The 23,543-nt window shown below is 37.3% G+C and overlaps 2 protein-coding genes across 3 annotated transcripts in view; one reads left to right on the forward strand and one right to left on the reverse strand.

Annotated features, from left to right (window-relative positions):
- Positions 1–17,825, forward strand: part of LOC105617349 (fat-like cadherin-related tumor suppressor homolog) — a 54,730-nt gene extending 36,905 nt beyond the window's left edge. The window contains exons 8-23 of the mRNA XM_012198909.1: positions 990–1,203; positions 1,566–3,126; positions 3,447–4,017; positions 4,116–4,287; positions 4,367–4,591; positions 5,454–5,477; positions 7,521–7,757; positions 7,882–8,934; positions 9,053–9,696; positions 9,771–11,168; positions 11,663–11,800; positions 11,881–14,586; positions 15,477–15,810; positions 16,074–16,214; positions 16,603–16,749; positions 17,272–17,825. Coding sequence (XP_012054299.1) covers positions 990–1,203; positions 1,566–3,126; positions 3,447–4,017; positions 4,116–4,287; positions 4,367–4,591; positions 5,454–5,477; positions 7,521–7,757; positions 7,882–8,934; positions 9,053–9,696; positions 9,771–11,168; positions 11,663–11,800; positions 11,881–14,586; positions 15,477–15,810; positions 16,074–16,214; positions 16,603–16,749; positions 17,272–17,825 — 10,119 coding nt within the window. The remainder of the gene's footprint in view (positions 1–989; positions 1,204–1,565; positions 3,127–3,446; positions 4,018–4,115; positions 4,288–4,366; positions 4,592–5,453; positions 5,478–7,520; positions 7,758–7,881; positions 8,935–9,052; positions 9,697–9,770; positions 11,169–11,662; positions 11,801–11,880; positions 14,587–15,476; positions 15,811–16,073; positions 16,215–16,602; positions 16,750–17,271) is intronic.
- A 3,314-nt stretch (positions 17,826–21,139) lies between these two features.
- Positions 21,140–23,543, reverse strand: part of LOC105617204 (heat shock protein 75 kDa, mitochondrial) — a 3,624-nt gene continuing 1,220 nt past the window's right edge. For both annotated transcript variants that reach the window (XM_012198770.1, XM_012198769.1), the window contains exons 5-13: positions 23,196–23,362; positions 22,982–23,091; positions 22,831–22,904; positions 22,396–22,742; positions 22,151–22,298; positions 21,947–22,074; positions 21,694–21,881; positions 21,323–21,621; positions 21,140–21,241 (exon numbers count right to left, since the gene is read on the reverse strand). In XM_012198770.1, the coding sequence (XP_012054160.1) occupies positions 21,140–21,241; positions 21,323–21,621; positions 21,694–21,881; positions 21,947–22,074; positions 22,151–22,298; positions 22,396–22,742; positions 22,831–22,904; positions 22,982–23,091; positions 23,196–23,362 (1,563 nt within the window). The remainder of the gene's footprint in view (positions 21,242–21,322; positions 21,622–21,693; positions 21,882–21,946; positions 22,075–22,150; positions 22,299–22,395; positions 22,743–22,830; positions 22,905–22,981; positions 23,092–23,195; positions 23,363–23,543) is intronic.

Here is a 23,543-nt window from a genome sequence, read left to right on the forward strand (position 1 = left end):
TTACTCTCTCTCTCTCTCTCTCTCTCTCTTCTCTCTCTCTCTTTCTCTCTCTCTCTCTCTTACATATAAGTTACTATTACATATATAACATAAAATAATTATCTATTGATACTCACACAAAATCCGAATTTTGCAGATTGTTATAACCGCGACATGTTCCTATCGTGAAAAAGAATCTTTAAGCACAAAAATAAAATAATAGAATATAATAAATAATAAAATATGATACATAATTGAAGATATTTTTTCTACAAGAAATCAAATAAATTCAATTTTTTTAAATATCTGGGTTATGTCACCAAACCGTTCTCTATCAATAGCGTCATATCGTGAACAAATTTCTGACAAGATTCAAATGGAAAAGAGTTCAATATTTTACAAGAATGAAACTAGTCGTCCATAGCTTTTCCGATAAACAAACAAGACAAATTCTTTTGTAAACAAGAGGCAAAATAGTCTAGCAAGCACTGATGGCATTATTAATGTTATAAAAAAGATAAATGTAAAACATTATAGGATAAATAGTAATAAATAATAAATATAAAACTTTCACAAGAATCAAACAAATCCAGAGGATTTTAATTTTTCTTTTTTACATAGGTCCTCAAAATATTGATTAAAACCTAAAATTTTGATCTTATACGTTTGGAGAAAAATTATCATATTTACATAAAGAAATGGTTTGAAGATTAAAAGTTTTTGTTTTTTAAATATTTAACTTTTTAGACTTGTTTATGTGTGATTTTTTTTTAGTTTTTGAGAAAAGAACCCTTCAATTGTTTATCATTAAATAAAGCAGTATTAAATTATGTAATAATTGGAGCGAAAGAAAAAATGTTGAGGCAAGAAGAAATTGCAATAAATTTGCATTATATTACATCGCATATTTTAGATTCTTTTATAATGTATCATACTCGTATTCATACCCGATATTTCTACAATGTAAACTCGATTTGAATTGATAGGAATTTCTCCTGTATATTCTGCAGATACGAGCAACCGATCACGGTGAGCCTCAGCGTAGTCATCAGACCCGAGTTTCTGTTCAAGTTGTGGAGGCGCCGAAGGAATCAGAGAACCCTCCAGTATTCAAAACAAACAATCAAAGCGTAGAAGTCACGGAGAGCGACGAGGCGGGCTTTTTAGTCGCCCTCGTTCAAGCCAACGACAAAGACGGTGATTCTCTGTGGTACGATATTTTAGGTAAGAATAGATACACGTTATTCGCGTGATTATTTTAAATAATTACTCGCATGACATGTTTCCTACACTCCTAACATTACATCATTTCCATTATTTTCTTTATAATTAAATAAAGATTGATAATATTCCGTACATCCTTCAGGTAAAGATGCAAAAAATTTGTTTAATTGTTGAAACAATTTGTGCTAAATATAATAATGTGTATAAAAAGTATTCATATATTTGGCGAATTTAAAAAGCCAGGGTGTCTTGAACATCTCACGCGAGTAATAAAATTAAAACGTTACAATTTCGCGTATCTACAATGGGATTAAATGCTAGAGATCACAAAAGTCATCCAGAATTTTATCGACACGTTTTAGATGGCGATAAGCGCGACGAGTTTTTCATCGGTCGCGACAATGGTAACGTGCTGCTTGCAAAGAAGCTGGATTGGGAAACCCAAAATTTTTACAATCTTACGATCGGCGTAACCGACGGTGTGCACACAACGCTGACGCAGCTACTTGTTACAGTGATCGACATCAACGATCACCGACCAGAATTTACTGAAGCCACATATCGCGTCGACATCTCAGAGAATGTCGAGAAGGGCGAGAAAATCCTGCAATTGCACGCGACTGATGAGGACGAGGATAAGAAAGTCTTCTACAGCCTGCACGCGGCACAGACTCAGGCCTCACTTGAGATCTTCCACGTGGACTCGGTTTTGGGTTCGATTACGTTGAACGAACCTCTCGATCGGGAGACCATCGAGGAGCACGTGCTGACGGTGATGGTCAAGGATCAGGGCACGCCAGCCAAGCGCAACTACGCTCGAGTAATCGTCACCGTGCACGATCACAACGATCATGCGCCCGAGTTTATCAGCGAGATCATTCAGGGAAAGGTATACGAGAGCTCGCCAATTGGAACAGCGGTGGTACAGGTATATGCGATTGATCGGGATCGTGGAGAGAACGCCAAGATTACATATTCGATCACATCCGGAAATGTCGGCAATGTGTTCACCATCGATCCGGATCTCGGTTTTATCCGCGTCGCACGCGAGCTCGACCTCAGCATCTCCTCCGAGTACATCCTTCTCGTGAAGGCGACCGATCACGGTTCTCCCACGTTGGCGAACACCGTGCCGGTACATGTGATGGTGACAATGGCAGATAACGCGCCGCCGCGCTTCATCCAAAAGGAGCTGTCTGCGGAGATATATGAGAACCAACAGCTTGGCACGTACGTGAAACATGTGGAGGCGCGGAGTACGTCATCGTTACAGTTCGAGATCGTGCGCGGCAATCGCGACGATACCTTCTTCGTGAATCCAAGCACCGGTGTGATAGTCATCAAGAATGAGCTGGATTACGAAAAAACTAAATTCTTCAATTTGACGGTGTCGACTACAAACATGGCTGGCGCTTCGGCCACCTGCAATGTCATCATTCATGTGCTCGACAGAAATGACAACGCGCCGCGTTTCCTGCAGGCTCAGTACAGCGGTGAAATTAGCGAAGGTGCTAGCATCGGTTCTCTTGTGTTAACTAACACGAGCGCACCATTAGTCATCAAGGCCGAAGATGCGGATTCCGAGTTAAACGCGCTGCTTAATTATGATATTGTCGAGGATCTACCGCGAAAGTACTTCCACATAGATTCCAGCACCGGTGCTATACGCACAGTTATGCTGCTAGACCACGAGACTATACCGATGTTCTCGTTTCACGTAAAGGTCTCAGATTTAGGCAAGCCAAAACTCTCATCCGAGACCACTGCCAAAGTGATGATAGCTGTGACAGATGTTAACGATTGTCCGCCCAAGTTCTCCAAGACTGATTATAATGTCACGCTTCTGCTGCCGACGTATAAGAACGTCGCCGTCACTCGGGTTAACGCCGTGGATCCTGACAGCTCCGAGGGAGTCGCGTTGAGGTACGTGCTACAGAAATATCAGTGAGCTTTCTAGCTGTTAAGCTGTCCTTATTTTGTATTTAGTATTAAATGCACTCTTAATTTATAATTTATAATAATGACTGCATTTGTTGCACATTGTTTTTATATTATTGGAAAAATAAATTTCAAATTGGCAGATTTAAAGAAATATAAATAAATATTTTTAATCACATTTCTTCAATATCATAACGTTTTCGATTACAGTAGATTTGAATTAATTAATCCGAAATTTTTATTATCAATATTTTCAGTTTACTTTTTGACTTACTTGATGAATAATGCGTTTTATACTCATCTAGATATGACATCATCGATGGGAATAAGGCTCATACCTTTGATATAGATGCCCAGAGTGGCATTATTACGGTCCATAATCCCGATCGTATGAAAAAGAACTATCTTCTCCACGTGCGAGTGTCAGATGGCAAGTACTCGAGCGTGGCGCAGGTGAACGTGATAGTAGAAAAATCGGAGAATTCTGGTTTGATCTTCCAAAAGAATGTCTATGAAGGTGCCATCTTGGAGAACTCCACGAAGATTACAACCGTAGTGGTAGTAAACGTCCTTGGTAGTTCATTGAATGAGCACATTATATTCAGCATTCTTAATCCCACCGACATGTTTGTCATCGGACCAACTTCCGGAGCGATCAGAACCAATGGCATACGATTCGATCGAGAAGTGTGCGATCACTACGAATTAATCGTCGAGGCGAAAAGTCATCCGCCGGATCGAGAGAAGCCCAGGGTAGCTCACGTCATAGTGAACGTCACTATACTTGACATCAACGACAATTGTCCGATGTTCGTTAATTTACCTTACTATGCTGTAGTTTCCGTCGACGCTCAAAAAGGCGACATCATTACAAAGGTAGAGAAATTTCTTAATACGTGAATGACGTACTTTTCTTGTCAATATTAACTTTGGTATATACTTTGGTATATACCAAATGTTTTTTTATCATCCAGGTTCATGCGATAGACATGGATAGTGGCGATAATGGTGAAGTGAGATATGAATTAAAAAAGGGTCACGGGGAACTCTTCAAGGTGTGCCGGAAAACCGGTGAAATATCATTAAAGCAGAATCTTGAAGGTCACAATCGCGAATACCAGCTTACAATCGCCGCGTACGACGGCGGTAAGTTTGTTAAATCCAAAGTCAATAACTCGCTTTCCGCTTGATCCCGTTTTAAATGAGCTTCTAAATATGATTGCAGGAATAACGCCTTGCTCTATTGAGGTGCCAGTCAACGTGAAGGTGATAGATCGTTCGATGCCGGTATTTGACAAGCAATTCTATACGGATAGCGTGCTCGAGAGTATAGAAGTGCATTCACCTCTGGCGTTATCCATTCAAGCTGAGTCACCTCTAAATCGCAAACTCATATACAGCATTACTAAGGGCAATGATTTTGAGGAGTTTGCCCTGGACTTCAACACGGGTAAGTAAAATACGCAACACAGATTCTCAGGCATGCCCTATCAAATGACAAACGAAATGTTTAGATTGGTAAATATAATTTCGTATGAGATAGCGTAACGTTATAAAATTGTATGGTACAGTGACAAAATAGAAACGTATAAGAATTGGCGAAGAATTATTATTTCTTATTAACTACGCAGCAAGAAATATCAAATCAAGTTTATTTAAAGATTTTCTTGGTCGACAACAATGAAAACATTCCATATTCAGAGCTTTTAATTAAAGATATAAACCTTACAGTAAAGTGAATATAATATTACATTGATAAGACAGTTGGACCGGATTCGTAAAACATTCCCGTTTTTATTTCATAACTTGGCTATGGGACTTACACTATTCAAACTACAGAAAGATTTCTTATGATATACTGCTAGTATGCTATATTTAGTAAACTCAGTTTTGCTACATTATGGTAGTTAGTTACTAAGTTCTAATCGCATAACAATATTGGTGAAATTAGGGGAAAATGGGGAAAGAAACATAATATTTTTAATTTATTATAATATTAATCATTAAAATTAGACATTATTAAAAATTAGACATTTTTAGACACATTTTAAAATTTAAATCGATTTTAACGCCGATTCTCTTTATTATCTTTATTATATATATATATTTTTTTTAATTATATTTGAATCTTTCCAATGAATCTAATTTTGCATTTACGTATGTACTTTTAGTAGTTGTTTGTATTTACGGTTATTTTTCATAGATTGTTATATTGTATACGGATTATGATACTTGTTCCATATGTATTTCTTACAACTGCTTGTGTCTGGAAACTAGAAATTAAAGTCTTGTTGTATCTCCCTGTTTCGCAGCCCCTGACAGTAACAATGGTCCTTGTGAGTATAAAAAAGATTCTAGTTCTATCGGTCTATGCTGTGTTGCTATGCTATATTACACACCACTCTGTGTTCATGCACGATATAATATTATAGGCAAATCGCTGCAGTTGGGTCGAACAGATTGAAACAAACGCGAGCAACGAAATTGCATTTGGCTAAATCTGAGATTCAATAACTAAATCGGGAGCGACTTGTATTCCGACTCGATAGCATCGAATGCAATGTAGAAACTTCCAGATTTGAATTTCTTGCTTGTTTTTAATTCAGAGATATCTTTATATATCTGTGTAATTCTACTCCGGAAATGTCTTTATATAAATTTTCAAAGAACGATGTCAGTCATTTCTAGAATCACATTTAAACATTTAAACATTTAATTGCTGTTATACTCAATATGAAATTGCAGTTTTAATCTTCAATCTTCAGTAGAGAATGTAATTAATAGTTTAAAATATGTATATGCTTATCAATTGCTGCAGCGCTTGATTGAATTTCCAATTAACATTTTGATCGATGCAAATTATTCAATTATCTTATGCAATTACCATGACAACACGGCGACACGTACTATCTATTCTCTCTTGCATAGTAATATTAATATATATTTATATATTGTGTTTCTGAAATGGTATTAAGAATAAAATAATCTTTATGAAAAATTAAGTGGAAAATATGAAATAAAAATCTCTTATTTGAATACTTTTTATTTTTATAAAGAAACATTCCATTTTTTTTTTCGGTTACATTTGTCACTTCAGAAACCATGCATATTTACTGTTTTACAACAAAATTCATCTTTATAAAATTTGCATAGGATGTACTTCATATTTTCCAAATTATATATATGGCACATTTAGACCCATATATATATATATTTTTTTTTTCACGTATCCTGATTTCTACCAATTAATTTTTATTCTATTCCCATTTTATTGCCCGTAACACTTTATTAAATTGCACTTTATGTAATTGCACGATACTATGCTACAGTAAAAATAATAAACATTTCGAATTATTGATGTTTGCTAGCTTATGGCGTAAGCTTGTTGCACGTACTCGAAGGCTAACCTTACAAAGATGGAGTTTCCCGAGTTTTTCTAATTTAAAAAGATTATAATATTTGTTTTGGAGGGAGACTCTTTCTTTCATCTATAAACCGCTTTAGTCGTGTGCATCATTTACAAAATTAATTTTGTTTCCATTCTCCTTGTTTTTCCGCGATCGTAATCTGGGCGGGTCTCATTAAATTGTAATCGCGATGGAATTACATGAAACCGGCTTGGAACACAATAGCTGCTTACACTATCGTTCCATGATTTGAGGCAAGTCTAGATACATCATAAATATTTCGCCTAGATGTGAACGTGCGACCCACCTATTTTCATTTTCTTCACGAGATTTCAATAGCTTCAATCTGCTCGCATGTCATGCCTGCACCTTACGGAAGACAAATCAAAATTTATTCCATTTCCCAGATATTATTTCGAAATTAATTTAATAAGAATCACGATCAAAGCAATATACTCGCAATGTGAAATTTCAATATTTATTTCTCAAGAGGTGCAGGTATTATCACAGGCATTAGCGAATCGTTTATGAAATCCGGACATTTTATATGTTTACCACATGACTGCATTCATTCGCAACTTCTAGTGTCTACAGATCCGTCGAATTAATATCGCAAAAATATATATTTTCACAATTCTGAATTCACCGCTAATTACAAAATCGAAATGGCGATGACACAAAAGCTAAATAAAGTTAAAACATCTGTAAAAATATTATATTTTTAATATACGAATTATTATTATCACATGATACCTTGTGTAGGCTCACATTGGCAATTTTCCTTAAGTTTTTATTGTTAAATTTTGGAGCCTTTTGATTTCACATTATCATTTCTAAATAGAGTACATTAATTTCTCATACGCACTTGCTTTCAATCGCTCTTGATAAGAACACGCTCCTTTGACGGATACGTAGACATACCGCTGCATTGTATGTGCTTTGGGTCTACAATCTTCTCTTCGTATAAATTAGGTGTAATCTATGTGGTGGATGAACTGGATTATGAGCAAAAGAAGCAGTATGAGCTGACCGTACGCGCCACCGACAGTGTATCAGGCGTTTATGCAGAGGTACTCGTCAGCATCCTCGTCCTGGACGTGAATGATTGCCCGCCCGAATTCACGCAGGATTCCTACAACATCTCGGTGTCGGAGGCGGCGGTATTTGGGACCCCTGTCTTGCGAGTGAGCTCCAGAGACAATGACACAGGTAAGCGTAAAACAAATTTAAACTTCGTATTGAAAATTGGATTATAATATCTCCTTCGGTTTTATACGTAATGGATGAAATTTACAAATAAATTGATATTTTTATCATATTTATTTTTGCATAGGCATTAATCAACAAGTTCGTTACGCTATTCAAAATGACACCGAGGACAGCACGGACCTCTTCCACATCGATCCTGATGAGGGTGTGATATTTCTCAAGCGATCTTTAGATCATGAGAGTCACGAGTCCCATCACTTCACCGTGATTGCCATGGATCGCGGCGTGCCGAGTCTGTCGAGTACGGCGCACGTCTGGATGAGCGTGATCGATATGAATGACAACCCGCCCAAGTTCGAGCAGCCCTCATATACCTGTTTCCTATCGGAGCATGCCGAACGTGGTCAATTTGTGACAGTGGTCACAGCCAGCGATCCCGACTACGTCGATGAAAAGTTGACATACATCATCGTAGGTGGGAACGAACAGCAGACGTACAATATCGACCAATCGACCGGCATCATCTCGCTGATAAATATGCAGAACTTTGGCGAGCAAAAGCTCAGCATGCTCAATGTATCTGTCACCGATGGTGTCTACACCAGCTTCACTCGCGTCAAGATCGAGATTCTGCCCGCGAATAGGCACAATCCGAAATTCCCGAACCCGATAGTCGAAGTAACCGTCCTGGAGAACCAACTGCCTGGTAGACTGGTCACCAGCGTGCTGGCCGTGGATGAAGACTTCGGCGAATACGGTACAGTAACATACGCGATAATGTCAGAGATGATGAAGGAGATATTTGAGATAAACAAGCTCACCGGCGAGATAGTAACACGTAAGAAGCTTGATAGGGAAGAACAGAAGCGCTATGAAATACCAGTTATGGCGACGGACGGCGGCGGTAGATCCGGATTCGTGATGGTGCGAGTTAAGATCGGCGATGAGAATGATAATGCGCCGGTATTCCTACTTAGAGAATACAAAGCGACCATTCAGGGCAATCTGTCTCTGAATACACCCTTCTTAAAAATCAGGGCACAAGACGCGGATGAGGATGAGGCAGCCAAGATCGTTTATTCCATCTACGAACCGCAAACGTCATCAGCTAGATCTCTGCTTGGTATAAATCCCGATACAGGATCTCTTTATCTGCAAAAGAGCGCTATGCCGTGGGGTAAGAGATATATTTATTTTACTACTTACTTTATACTATGAGCAAAATAAATGGGATCAATATGATCCGTCTTTGTTAAAGATTTTATGTGACAAATAAATATTTGTTATATTTTTAGAAAATCAATTATTCGAGCTCTTTATTCGTGCGGAGGACAAAGGCTTGACTACGCATCATGCCGATGTACCGCTAAGTATCTATATAATGAGTTCCCACGATGTCCCGCCTCTGTTTGAGCGAAAAGAAGATAAATTCTTTGTAAGAGAGGACTCTTCCGTCGGTACACCGATCACGAAACTCAAGACCGTCACAAACAGCACTGTAACATATCGTATAGTATCCGGCGATGAAGATAATCCGCTCTTTACGATTGACTCTCACGGCCAGATTACTCTAGCAAAACCATTGGATCGAGAATTAAAAGATAGTCATTTAATCGGGGTTCTCGCTGAAACGGATTCTAGTCCACCGCTCACAGCTCTCGCTGAGATCACTCTTCAGGTACTGGATGAGAATGATCACGCGCCAAAATTCGAAAGCAATCCCTATGCGATTAGTTTAGCCGAAAACATCGAGGAGGGAACGTCGATACTCAAAGTTATTGCGCATGATAAAGATCTCGGTAGCAATGGCGAGGTACGTTACTCCTTTGGATCTGACATAGGAGAATTAGCGAACGTTTTTACAGTGGACGCTTATACCGGTTGGATATCAACATTAGTACAACTCGACAAGGAAAAGCAGCCGGAATATAAGTTTCAGGTAACATAAATACATAAGTATTCCAAATGTACCTAAAAATAGAATATATATATAGTAATTCCTTTTTTTTTCAGGTGGTTGCTACTGACAATGGAAATCCAAAACACTTCGCGAGGACGTCAGTACACGTCAAGTTAAAAGATTATAACGATAATGCACCCGCATTCGTTGACGATCGTTATGAGGCTACGGTGAACGAAGACGCTTTACCAGGAACGGTTGTGGTAAAACTGATCACCGTCGACAAAGACACAGATGTTAACACGCCGATAGAATTTTATATAACATCAGGCGATTCTAGATCACAATTTCAAATCAGGTCTACCGGCGAAGTGTACGTAGCAAAATCCTTGGATAGAGAGACTATTGATCGTTATGAGCTTCAAATCGTTGGTACAGATGGAAAATACGTTTTTGAGACAAAAGTAACGGTGCAAATCCTGGATGTCAACGATAATCCACCATATTGCCTCAGATATCGTTACAGAGAGATACTTTCCGAGGGCTCGCATCCTGGTGCCTATGTCTTGACTGTATTGGCCACCGATTACGACGATGAGCCGAATGCTAAACTACGATTTTATTTAACCGGCGACAATAACGACAAATTTTCGTTAGATAAGGAAACCGGTGTATTGAAAACCGTCGGGCAACTTGATCGAGAGACTCAAGCCAAATATTCCTTAACAGCCCACGTACAAGATCGAGATAAACCTACTTGGGAATGTTCATCGCAACTGGAGATTCTCGTTTCCGATCTCAATGACAACGCGCCGAAATTCACTATGTCAACTTACAGCAGCACTTTGCCCGAAGATGTAGAAATCGGCACGTTAGTAACGAAGGTACACGCTACGGACGATGATATCGGTATTAATCGGAAGATTCGATATGAATTTATTGATTCAGCGGATGGTCACTTTCTCATCGCAGCTGACAGTGGAATAGTCACGTTAGCTAAACCATTGGATAGAGAAACGAAGGCCATGTACAATGTTACTATTCAGGCGCTTGATCAGGGCACTCCTCAGCTAATGGGGGTCGCATCTCTCATAGTTAATGTGCAAGACATCAATGATAATCCGCCGGAATTCGCTTCTAAACTCTACTTCGCGAAAGTACCTGAGATCTACGCGGTTGGTACCGAAGTGGCACGAGTGCTCGCCACCTCAAAGGACACAGGAGTGAATGCTGATATATATTACTCAATTGTCGGTGGTAATGAGCATAAGAAATTCCAAATAGACGCCAAGACGGGTGTTTTAACCATCGCCGAACAGTTGGACTATGAACGAGCTCGTGATTATTTCCTCACTATCCAAGCTATTGATGGAGGCATTCCGCCGCTGAGCAATCACGCTACTGTCAATATTACTGTCACCGATAGCAATGATAACGCACCGATTTTCAGCGAAGTTTCATACAGAGCCTTTGTGAGAGAAGATGCAAAAACGGGAGAAAAAGTTACGCAAGTGAGTTTCTCAGTTATTATTTGCACTTTTATCATAATGTTTTTCAAAGAGACAATAGCTATTCTTTTTAGCTGAACTTCTTGCATGATTCATCTTTTCTCTTTTTCCCTACAACGTGAAGAGAAAAGAAAGAAAGATAAACTATGCAAGAACTGTAGCTAAAAAAAAACAAATCTAATATTGCAGTTTATTATTTAATTATCCTTAGATTAGGATTTATTTATTTATTTTTAGTTCTTATTATAGTAGAATAATATTTTTTCACAAAAAATTGTTATATAAAACAAGAATTGAATTCAATTTCTTTTCATTTCGTTTGTAACTATATTACAATGACTTTAACTAAAGAATGCTATAAGAATATTTATATTATGTAATACATGTACATATAAAATGACAGATATACAAAATCATAAATAATTGTTAATAGAAAATCCATTTTAAGTAATGCGAAATTTGTCTCGTTAAAATATTTTATTTTATTGATATTTCAGGTTTACGCGAACGATTTAGATAGCGAGGAAAATGGCAATGTGTCGTATTATATAGAACGTGGCGACAGACAGAAGCAATTCTCCATTGATAGAAAAACTGGACAGATAGCTGTCACCACGCCATTGGACCGAGAAGAAGTTAGTATCAAATACAATATACATAACACATACAAATATAAACGAAATATTCCAATAAACGTTTCATTTTTTTCTTTTAGATTGCAAGCTATGTGTTAGAAGTTCATGCACGTGATAATGGTATACCGATGCTCTCGAGCTTCGTGATGGTGAACATCGAAGTTCTGGATGCGAATGATAATCCGCCGTTATTTTCTTTGTCAAATTACACAGCTGTTGTACAGGAAGACAAACCGCTCGGTCATACGGTTTTACAATTTATAGTCACAGACGCGGACATTGAACCAAATGCTGACCCGTACACTTTTGATTTTCGTTCCGGAAACGAGGGCGATGCATTTCGGCTAGAGCAGGACGGTACTCTGCGAACAGCAACGAAATTTAACAACAGAGTAAAAGATAAATATGTGCTACATGTTCGAGTATTCGATAACGGCAGTCCCCCATTATACTCGGACGCGTGGGTTGTAATCAAGGTGATTGAGGAATCGCAATATCCACCAGTAATCACGCCTCTCGAAGTGATTATCAATTCTTACATGGATGAATATCCCGGTGGTATTATTGGGAAAGTCCACGCAACCGATCAAGATCAGTATGATACGCTTCTTTTCAATTTGATACCATCCTCACCGATTCCAAGCACCGATCTCTTCCAGATAGATAAGATTGATGGTACATTAGTGGCTCTGCCCAGACTTGACGTAGGCGAGTACAGGATAAACATTAGCGTGACGGATGGCAAGTTCCATTCGTATTCTGTCGTAAAAGTTAATGTCGATCTAGTGACCGACAAAATGCTCGAGAGTTCGGTAATCGTGAGATTTCGAGAAGTCAGCCCAGAGGATTTCATGCTAAGTCATCGCAAGGGTTTCGTCAGAACTGTTCGTAACGCGATGAATTGCCGTCTTAAAGATATCGTCATTATCAGCGTGCAGCCGTCAACTGATGAGGCGAACTTAATCAAGTCGCGGGCGATTCGCCAAGCAGTACACAATGATCTCGATCTTCTATTTGCTGTGAAGAAAGCGGCGAGTTCCGCGGGGTCATCAGGTTTCTATGCATCAGAGAGCATACGCGAGGCATTGAATCAACACGTGGAGGAACTGGAGGAATCAACGAAGTTAGTCGTCGAAGAGATCGTTCGGTTCAAGTGCAACAAAGGTTACTGCTTTTACGGTGACTGCCAAGATAAAATTACTCTCGATCCTACGCAAATAACGCCCGTGTCTACTGATGTGATGAGCTTCGTGTCACCGCGACACAAACATAAAATGGAATGTAATTGCAAGGAAGGATATGCCGGCAATCACTGTGAAGTGGTAGTCAACGAATGTGCCAGGGACCCCTGTCCTCTGTTCAAAGTTTGTGTACCAGATTCCTCCATTCAAGGATATTCGTGCCAGTGTCCTGAAGGATATGCAGGTCAGACTTGCGACATAGATATTTCCAAGTGCCACGATGAGTCGTGTTACATTCCGCGAAATCCCATATCTTTCAGCGGCAAGAGTTATGCGCGCTACAAGATCGACAAAGCACTAATACGGCAAACGATCGAAGATCGTCTTAGCTTATCCTTGAGGATCAGAACGATGCAGCCTACTGGCAACCTCATGTACGCAGCCGGCAAAGTGGACTATAATATTCTGGAAATCGTTAATGGCGTGATGCAATACAAATTCGATCTGGGCAGCGGCGAGGGATTAGTTAGAGTGAGCAGTGTGTATGTGAGTGATGGACAATGGCACGAAATTCAGCTGGAGCGAGAAAGCAACAGCGCCCGATTGACTGTAGATGGAAAACACATTGCTCATGGTTCGGCGCCTGGTATCAATGACATTCTAAATTTGCAATCGGACGATTTATATTTAGGCGCTGAAGTGAGACAACATCCATCGATTATCGGCTTCGAAGATGTACAGCGCGGTTTCATTGGCTGTATGGACGACGTTAGGATCGCTCGAGTATCTGTGCCATTGCACATGAGCGGTGCTAGCAGCGTGGCGATCCTCAAGCGATTTGCCAATGTTGAGTTTAGTTGCGACACGGCGATCATCCTAGTACCGCCGGGTGTCTGCGGTTCACAGCCGTGCCAGAATGGTGGTACTTGCAAGGACATGGGCAGCGACAACTATGAATGTCAGTGTCACAGCCGATTCGCCGGTTTAGCTTGCGAGATCGATACAGATCCGTGTGCCTCATCGCCTTGTCTCTACGGCGGCCGTTGCAAGATCGTGCCGGAAAGCGGTGATTACGTCTGCGAATGCGTCGGGCCAAGTCTGAGTGGCAAACGTTGCGAATTTGGTAGATACTGCAGCCCGAATCCGTGCAGTCATGGCGGCGTGTGCGAGGAGGGAAACAATGGTCCGATTTGCAAGTGCCAGGGCTTCACAGGCGATCGCTGTGAAACCGACGTAAATGAATGCGACGCAAGTCCGTGCACGAATGGTGGCACCTGCGTGAACGAGATCGGTACGTACAGATGCATCTGCCCACCGAATATGACTGGCTTGAATTGCGGCAATCCAGCCTTCTCTACGCCCATCATATCCAGCCACTTAAACATTCCATGGGAGTATCTCATGTGGATTGGCATCGCGGTTTTGCTCAACATCCTGCTTATTATCATATTCGTCGCTTTCTGGCGGATGCGGACGAAGAGAACCAGAACACGTACCAACAACATTAACAATGAGACACGGAAACAAATGGTCTTGAATTCTGCGAGGCCAAATGAGCACGAGTTCAAGCGCAGTTCAAAACTGAGCAATCTGGAAGTCATACAGGTACTATTATTGTTACATTTAGATTAACTATTCTCATTATCAGACGTATTATAAAAGCATGAGCTCTCCAAGTTGCATAGTATATCTGAAAAATTCCTAGACAAAAATTTAAAAAAAAAATCAACGAATTTAGATATCAATTTTTATTTATAGCAGACTTTTTCGTAATTTCCTTCTCTCTTGACACGCAATAGAACGACTATATAATGATTGGAAACTATTATAATGCTCCTTTTCCGGAATCGAATTTAATAATTGACGCATTCCTTTATTTTAGATCGCTGATACATCGTCAAAACACTCTCCTTTTAGACAATTTTCAGAAATAAAAGAAAACTACTACTCTACTAGAGCCAAGTAAATGCGAAGAGTAGTGGATCACTAAATCTTCGTTTGGCCAAAAATTATGAGACAATTGCGTCTAAAAGGAGAATTTTTTGACAATGTACTAATGATCCAAGATATGTAACGTATCAGATAAAAGCGATTTCAGAAGAGAAGTATTATAACAGTTTCCAATCATTGTACCGCCGTCAATTGCATGTATTAAGAGGGGAGAGAACTATGTAGAAGCATAATGTAAATAAAAGCTAATATCTGAATTTGTTGATTTTTTAGAATGTCTAGAAATTTTTCAGACGTACTATATACATTTATTTGAAGGCATTATTTTAATATTTACATGAGAAACTTCAAGAGATTTAATTTAATAACTCATGATTATGATATAATGCCTTCAGTTCTTTGTGGTATATAATCGCTATTTAGTAATCGACTTTAACGCTGTTTTATTTTTCATTTGCAATCGTTTGATTTGCTCGCGTGATACATTTCCCCTCATCGCGACGTCGATCCCAATTAAGGTCTACGTGTAATTCTTCTTTTTACAGAGAGAACCTCCCCAATGTCCTCCCAGACCCGCCTCCTATACTCCAAGCTCGAACAACGAGCCTGCCACGTATGGTAACTCGGCAGCGGTGGCTCTAAATAACTTGGACACCCTGCGCAGCTACGGTAGCGCGGGTGATGAACTAGAGAACTTTCCGCCTGATTATCTACGGAACTTGAATCGCAGCACTCCTATACCACCCCCGTCCCTGACCCTTGCTAACCCGGTCGGCGGAAATGCAACTGGCAGCGACACGGATAGTCTACATAAGCCCACCTGGCAGGAGCAGATGCAGCTAGCTTCCTTCATAACCGATACTACCAAAATCAAGAATGGTGAGTGGTCCACCGTGTCAATAAAAGAGGAATTATCCTCTTGGCTCCGTCCGATAGCTTCTTACTTTTGATTTCGCTTGTGGCATGCAATCGTAAGAGATGGAGCATTAGGCTCTTCCTCATTCTTATCTCTCCTCGACGAAACCTTCTCTTAATTTTTTCGCTCTTTTTCTGTCTTTTCTCTCTCATTGCGACCTTTCTATTATTGGCGTAGTCGATTATTCTATTAACACCAGCGTGTTTCGTGTTGTGTGCACTAACAGACCTGAAACGAGCGAGCCCAGTGGTACCAGAGCTGACCACTGGAGGACTTCTACTAAACTCTTCTCGACGGACGCCTCATGCGGTTGGGTCTTCCGTCACCTCCGTCACGTCCATCGAGGATGATCCTCGCATCGTCGGTGGTAAGTCGAGACAGCCCGCTCGTATGGCTCGAGATAGAGAGTATCCTTCGAATCGTATATCGTCTCTTAAAAATTAAAGATATTTTAATGTAAGATCAAGACATTAGATCAAGATATTGGATCTTGCAGACGTAACAATAAAGTGTAGAAAATTTAAAAATACATCATCGACGGCTTAATAAAACTCTACAAATTCAGCAAAAGCTGCTGTAGCTAAAGTGCGATCTTAGGATACTCGATATACTTTGGGTCTTCGCTTTTTCGCTTGTACTATCTCAATCGAGTGCTATTATTTGCCCTCGCACTATCTCTTTTACTTCACCGCACAACACTATGTCGCATCGCATGTAGCGTGTCGGAGTACAGTCGTTGTCTGCAATGCTTTTAGGGTATCACTGGGACTGCTCAGACTGGGTTAGGCCGAGTCAGAATCCCTTGCCCAACATCACGGAGGTACCTGGCAGCGAAGTCCCAGACTCGTCCAGTTTCCATAGCAATGAGAGTAATGAGTCTAATACTCATCAACTACCATTGAGTAAGTATATGATGGTACGCGGATAGATGGGAAGCGGATAGACCGTGCGAGAGTGTGCTTCTACGAACGTCTTGCGACGCGGATATCTGTGAATGCCCATTAATTTACCTCTTCCTGCATTAGCATGATTAGTGTAATGATAGTTGATGTTTGACAGCTTTAATTTTAGTAACGTCATAAGTATTGATAGCAAACTTGTTAAATTGTCACAAAAATTTAGTAGTTTTATTGACACGCATCCCATAATAAAAATTATAGAATCTAAAGTGATGTATTTAATGCCGTTAACATTATAATATAATAATATAATAATGAGAATTTATAATAGGAACTAACGAATTAATACCATAATTAATCACGTTAATATTTATGCATGACGAGAAATGTGATATAATATCATAATATTATACATATTTGTTATATCGCTAATAACATTAATTACGGCATTTGTAAAACTTTCATAAATAATATATAGTATAGAAATATATAGAAATATATGTAACATTTGCAATTCTGTTATAGTGCATGGTCCAATAGATCCAACGAGGGACATTGAGACGCTAAACGAAGATCAAGAATCGGAATATGTCGGTGACTCCGAATGCGGGACTGAGTTTTCAGAGCAATATCATTGTGCGGAGACGCAGCGTCTGAATCCTCTCGATAGCGGCGGTGAGGGAGAGTACAAATATAAGAGTTCTGAGAGCTATCTGCGTCACCCAAACTCATATCTGCCGCATTACAATATTCACACCGACACCGAAAACGAGACGAATCCGCTAAATGGCCGTCTCAGCACTCTCGAGTCCGACGAGGAAGAAGAAGATGACGTAGTGCCTTATGGTTTTCCGAGCACCCGCCGTAACCGATGCCACAAGGTGATCGAAGAAGACGAGATTGGATCCGTCATCACCACATTGGAGGAAAGAAACTCGCTTTTGGGCGGCGCCACCAGCAACAGCGATCTCTCCACAAATCTATGCGAGATCGACGATTCCGAGTACGAGATCACGGATCAGAAGAACAACGGACGCTTGTGGCTATCGGGGAATGGCATCACGCAGACCTCTGTGTGACGAACGGTGGTGCCGAAGTACGCGGATAGACCGAAGCGTGCGAAAGCGTGTTTCTCCGTGCTTCTACGATTGAGACGCGTGGATATCTGTGAATATGCAATTTTGTACATAGAGTGTTATATCGTCATAGAGAAGTAAGACAGTCTGTACAGGCAGCTATGAAGTAAGGAATCCGTTTATGCGAACCATCGGCGTGTTCTGGATGCACGTCGCGCATGTGATGTATACCGTTACGGAAATACATTGCACCTTAAATCTCCTCCTACTTAGGTAGAGTTCAAGAATCAGTGTACTTAATCCTGTAAACTCATCGCGAATAGTTATATGTCTTACTGCAAGCAGTGCGTACGTTGCGTTGTCCATATCAGAATCGATGAAAAAATTTAAACAGCTTCTATTTTATTTATATTGTATATGTTTTGTTATAATATATAGACTATTCCGTGATAAAACTGATAAACTTCTAGAATGTATTCTAAGCAAAAAGTTCATACGCGCGCGCGCGCGCACACACACACATACACACTTTATAGGTCAATTTGACTTATAATAAATGTTATCAGGCACAATTTATTAACAACAATTAATTATTGTAACGAACAAAAAATACTAAACATTTATATTATTTTTATGTGAATATTCCTTTGATTAATTCTTTAAAATATCTACTTTCTTAGAATACATTTTTAGAAATTTGTCGGTTTTCTCGCGGAACATCCTATATACAAACAAAATCGAAAATATAGATCAATATAATTTTATGACTTGGTGATAGAAAAAGATATTTAAACATATAATTTTCGTATGTTTACTACTTTCAAGCCATGTTTCTTCTTCCATTTGAAAGATGTTAATACTCTATAAATATAAATTATTTGCTTGCTAATCAAGAAGAAAAATACATGATTACATATTAGAGAACGCTATACACTGCACGCATTCTTAATATTGTTTTATTTTTTTTCACGATAATTGAAAATATTTCTTTCGACTCTACCAAGGAGATGAGATTTATTAGAGAAAAATAGATTGTGTCAACTATGACTACATTTACACGCGTAAGAAATTATCTTGAATAAGAAAAAGAGAATTCATTACTCGAGAAAAGTAAAGTTAATCACGACAGTGTCGTCAGACCAATGACTATTGTTTAATAACCTATCGTTTAAATTTAACATATTAATCCAACAACTATAATTCCAGTGCAAAAGATACATAGGTACATTTATGTATTTTTACTATTTGCTAACTGACTTTATTTTGATTACATATAAATGAACCGACGGACTACTTAATAATGCATATATTAAGTAAGAAGTAGCAGATTAGCGTGTAAGTAAATGGACTCTAGTGAAAAAGAAGAACAGCCTCCTTCGTGTTACGGAGCAAATATGTGTACGATTGTGCACGTGTTTATGCACAGGTTAATAGTTAAAAAAATATGAAATATTTTTACTGTGATGATAATAATGTTTATACGATGATCAAATACTATAACTTGTATCATAATAATTGCAATGTTAATTACCCAACGTTTTATAACAAATTTAAGAAGAAACAAAGAAGAGCGATGGAAGGGGCGATGCCTCCTCCGTGTATATGTAAGCTAAGTCAACGTTCCGTTTATTTAACTTTTTTCTCCTTTTTATCTCTTTTTTTAGTCACCAGCAGTACGACCGATAAATTTGCATACATGGTGCTACTATTTACATCACGCTTTATCGTCTATCTACTCTTTAATAAGACTGCTCAGCGGTGCGAGGTAATTCACCTCATTGCGCCCTTTATCAATCTGCCATTCGCATCTCATGTATTCTTCATTATAAGAACTCCATATAATATTATATAATGGAATACTTTTTATTAAAACTGCGATTTAATTCTTAATGCCATACAAACAATGCATTTCCTTCGATTAATTTGATAAAGGAAATAGAAGAATCAAGGAATACTTTATTAATGTCTAAGATTTTTTTTTTACTCATTGTCACTTTCATTTAGAATACTTTTTTGTTAATGGATATTGTATAGCGGCAGCTTATATTTGGGTGAGGTATACATGTTCATTTATATACGTAGAATTTTGTTGAGAAATTCAATTTTATGTTCCTGTTTTGTAAAGGATGCTAACTATCCTGCGTGTTTTAGTAGGATATATTAGCGAATCATATTACTAATAATGCTAAACAGGGTGATTTTTATGTTGACCAAGAGCAAACGCATCGTCCTCATATAAGTTAAAGTCAACTGTGCTTCTACTTTCTGAAATTTTAGAGGATTATATATTAAGATTCGTATGATAACATTTTTTAATGATTTTATATTAGAATCGTATGAGACAGAAAGTAAAGAGAACAAAATTGATTCCGCCAGTTGCAACAAATTCGATAAAAATTATAAGCGATATAAAATTTCAGTCAGTAATGATATATCAGTAATGATAATCACAATATGAAGCACGGATAAATATTATATAACACATTTAGATTAGTTTTATTTAAAAAAAAGAAACGATGAAGCACATTGGTCAAAGACTGTAAAGTAGAAAATATGGATGTGACAGCGAACTTTTTATAAATAGTATATGAATCATTTAGTGATTTTACAAAAATCGCAAAAACCATCTTTTAAAATTTTCCAAGTGATAAATTAATAACATTAAAATTATAAATTTCTTTTTTATAGTTAGTATGGAATTAATTGAAAGCGTACATAAATGGTTTGTATATATAATTTTTTTAGTAAATTATTTATTGCTTCAGGCCTACTACGGCGAGTTATGTTCTCAAAAGATTACGAAAGTAAGGAATAAATAATTTTATCAAATATTTATGTATTTTATGTAAAATAATTTTATAAAATTATTTATTGCTTGTCATTTTAACAGTTTACAACAGAGTGTACAATTTTTAGAACCATGGATTATGAAAAAAACATGGAAAACATGGGTACAATTTTTAAATTCGCCATAACATCTAGCCCTGCTAATAGAATACATATCGATATCACGAAATCTCTTAAGAAAACGAGGAACTTGACTTGTTATTATTGTAAGGCTATAATTAATTTGTACAAGAACAACCTATTGTAATAAAGAAACCAATCTTGCCTATAATAAATTATATTTTATTCGTAGTTTTAATTAATATATAATACAATATATTTTTATTAAATAATAAAACAAATAATTTATTGGTTTTATACGATATTTTGGGACATTCAATGTTCTTCTATGATTAAAAGCAGAAAAAGTAAAGAAGAATATCCTTTTATTTCTAAATCATAGAACAATATTGATACAATCCTTTTTTTTCTTAATATTTTTGCAATGCTAAAGTAAGTAATTCGTTCATTGGTGTCAATAATATACGTGGATCTTCAATTAATCCAGCTCCAACCATAGCACTGGTAAATAACTACAATTGTACATAACATATTGATAATTTATTTAAAAGATAAACATCAAAATATTTGAAGAGCTTTTTATTACAACATACCTGTTGTATTAAACGATCAGCTAATTCAGTATCTGTAGTTGTTAATTTGCATAACTTTTTGATGAGAGGATGATTTGGGTTTATCTCAAAGCGCGGTTGAAGCATAGAATATCGCATTTCTTCGTTCATTTGATGGCTCTGTATGCGGATAAAGTGTCTTGCGCTTGCCATATCCTGAACGGTTACTACGCAAGGATGCGACTCCAAACGATTCGTCATTTTAATGTCGTATGCTTTTTTATCGAGAATTTTCTTCATATAGTTCACAAGATTATCCAGTTCATCCTTATTTATAATACCTGCAAAAAATAAAATACAAAATTTTTTTATTTGACATCTTAATTTGTAAATATGTGATATTTATTATATACCTAAATTTTCTGGCTTATTTGCTTCCGTATCATCTCGCATTTCTTTTTCCACAGATGTCAAAAAGTTAGTTTTATACTGTCTCAAATGCATTAATACTAATTCATCATATGGCTCATAGCAGAATAAAACTTCAATATTTCGTTTTTTCAAAGATTCATAATATGGTGACTGCTCGGCTAGAATCCGGCTATAATATATGACTTTTGTAGATCATTGATTAACACGAGATATTTAAAATATATTTCACTATACCTTGGTGCTGACAAATAATATATATCCTTTTGATCTTTTGCTAAACGGCTGCAATATTGCGGCAGGCTGACTAGTTCTCCCGGGACAGCAGCAGATGATTCAAAACGCAGGAGTTTGCCTATATCTTCCTATAATAAAATACAAATTAATAAATATTTTTGTAAACATATTTTCTTAACACTTATACAAAATACAATAAATTACCTTTTCTGACTGATCATTACTAGTTACAATGCCCTCTTTTAAAAATAAACCATAAGTTTTGTAAAATTCATTATAGTCTTCTGACTGCTTCGTAGATCGCTCGTTTAGAAATTTTAATATACGTGCGGTCAACACGTTTCGCAATTTTCTATCAAAATTATATTCTTTATAATTATATAGTATGTAATAATATAGTATGTAATAATAAATGATACAAATATTAGAAATTTATTATTTATTCTCACCCAATCAATGTGCTATTTTGCAGTAATTCACGGCTCAAATTTAATGGTATATCTTCTGAATCTACTACGCCTTTAATGAAACGTAGCCATTTTGGTAAAATATTCTCTGCTTTGCTTTTAATCAGAATCTTTCGATTGTAGAGCGACACTCCACTGGTAGTGTCCCTCGCCAAATCGAACATTCCGGGCTTTTCTTCTGGGAAATATAATAGAGCTTTTATACTCAACGGCACATCTGTCGAATAGTGTAATACAAATCTTGGTGAATCAATGCAATTTCCTATGAATCGATAAAATTCTGCATGTTGCAACGGTGTTATATCTTTTGGATCAAACATCCATAATGGCTGCAAAAGAAAATATCATTCTTTAATTATGGTAAAAAAATTAAAAATAGGACAAATGAGAGAAAGTTATATGTATAATTGATGATACCTGAATTGTATTAGTTCTCTTTCCATTCACAAAAATAGGACTGCCGACAAAATTGCTGTATTTGTTGATAATGCCTGAATGTATCAAGATAGATTTTATTAAATGTATGTAAAATAATATAAGTACATATCCTTATCGCTAATGTACTTACGATTGATAGTATTCTCGTCACTGAATTCTCGGCTATCCGGTTTTAAATGTATAACAATTTTTGTGCCTGACTGTACACCGTCTGCATTTGAAATCTCAAATGTACCCGATCTATATATGACAAAACATTGCTTATAATTTTATGGACGGCTACTATAAATAATATCGATAATATTTATATAGAGAAAAATAAATATTTTTTTCTCATACATTACCCATCCGAAATCCAACAAAGACCTTCTGCGTCTGTTGCAAAAGATTTTGTAAATACTTCTACTTTATCAGCAACCATAAAGGCACTATAAAATCCTACTCCAAACTGCCCAATAATTTTGGATGTATCATTAGAGTTTTGTTCTTCCTTCAGTTTTTCTAGAAATGCCTAAAATACGTATATCTACATATAGAAATGTTTTATATATATATATATATATATATATATATATATATATATATATATATACACATACACACACACTACACTACACTACTAATATATAATATATTAATTAATTTAATTAATTAATATACTATATATATATATATATTACTTAACTAACTAA

Source organism: Atta cephalotes (assembly GCF_000143395.1).
Source record: "Atta cephalotes unplaced genomic scaffold scaffold00012, whole genome shotgun sequence".
Classification (NCBI taxonomy): Eukaryota; Metazoa; Arthropoda; class Insecta; order Hymenoptera; family Formicidae; genus Atta; species Atta cephalotes.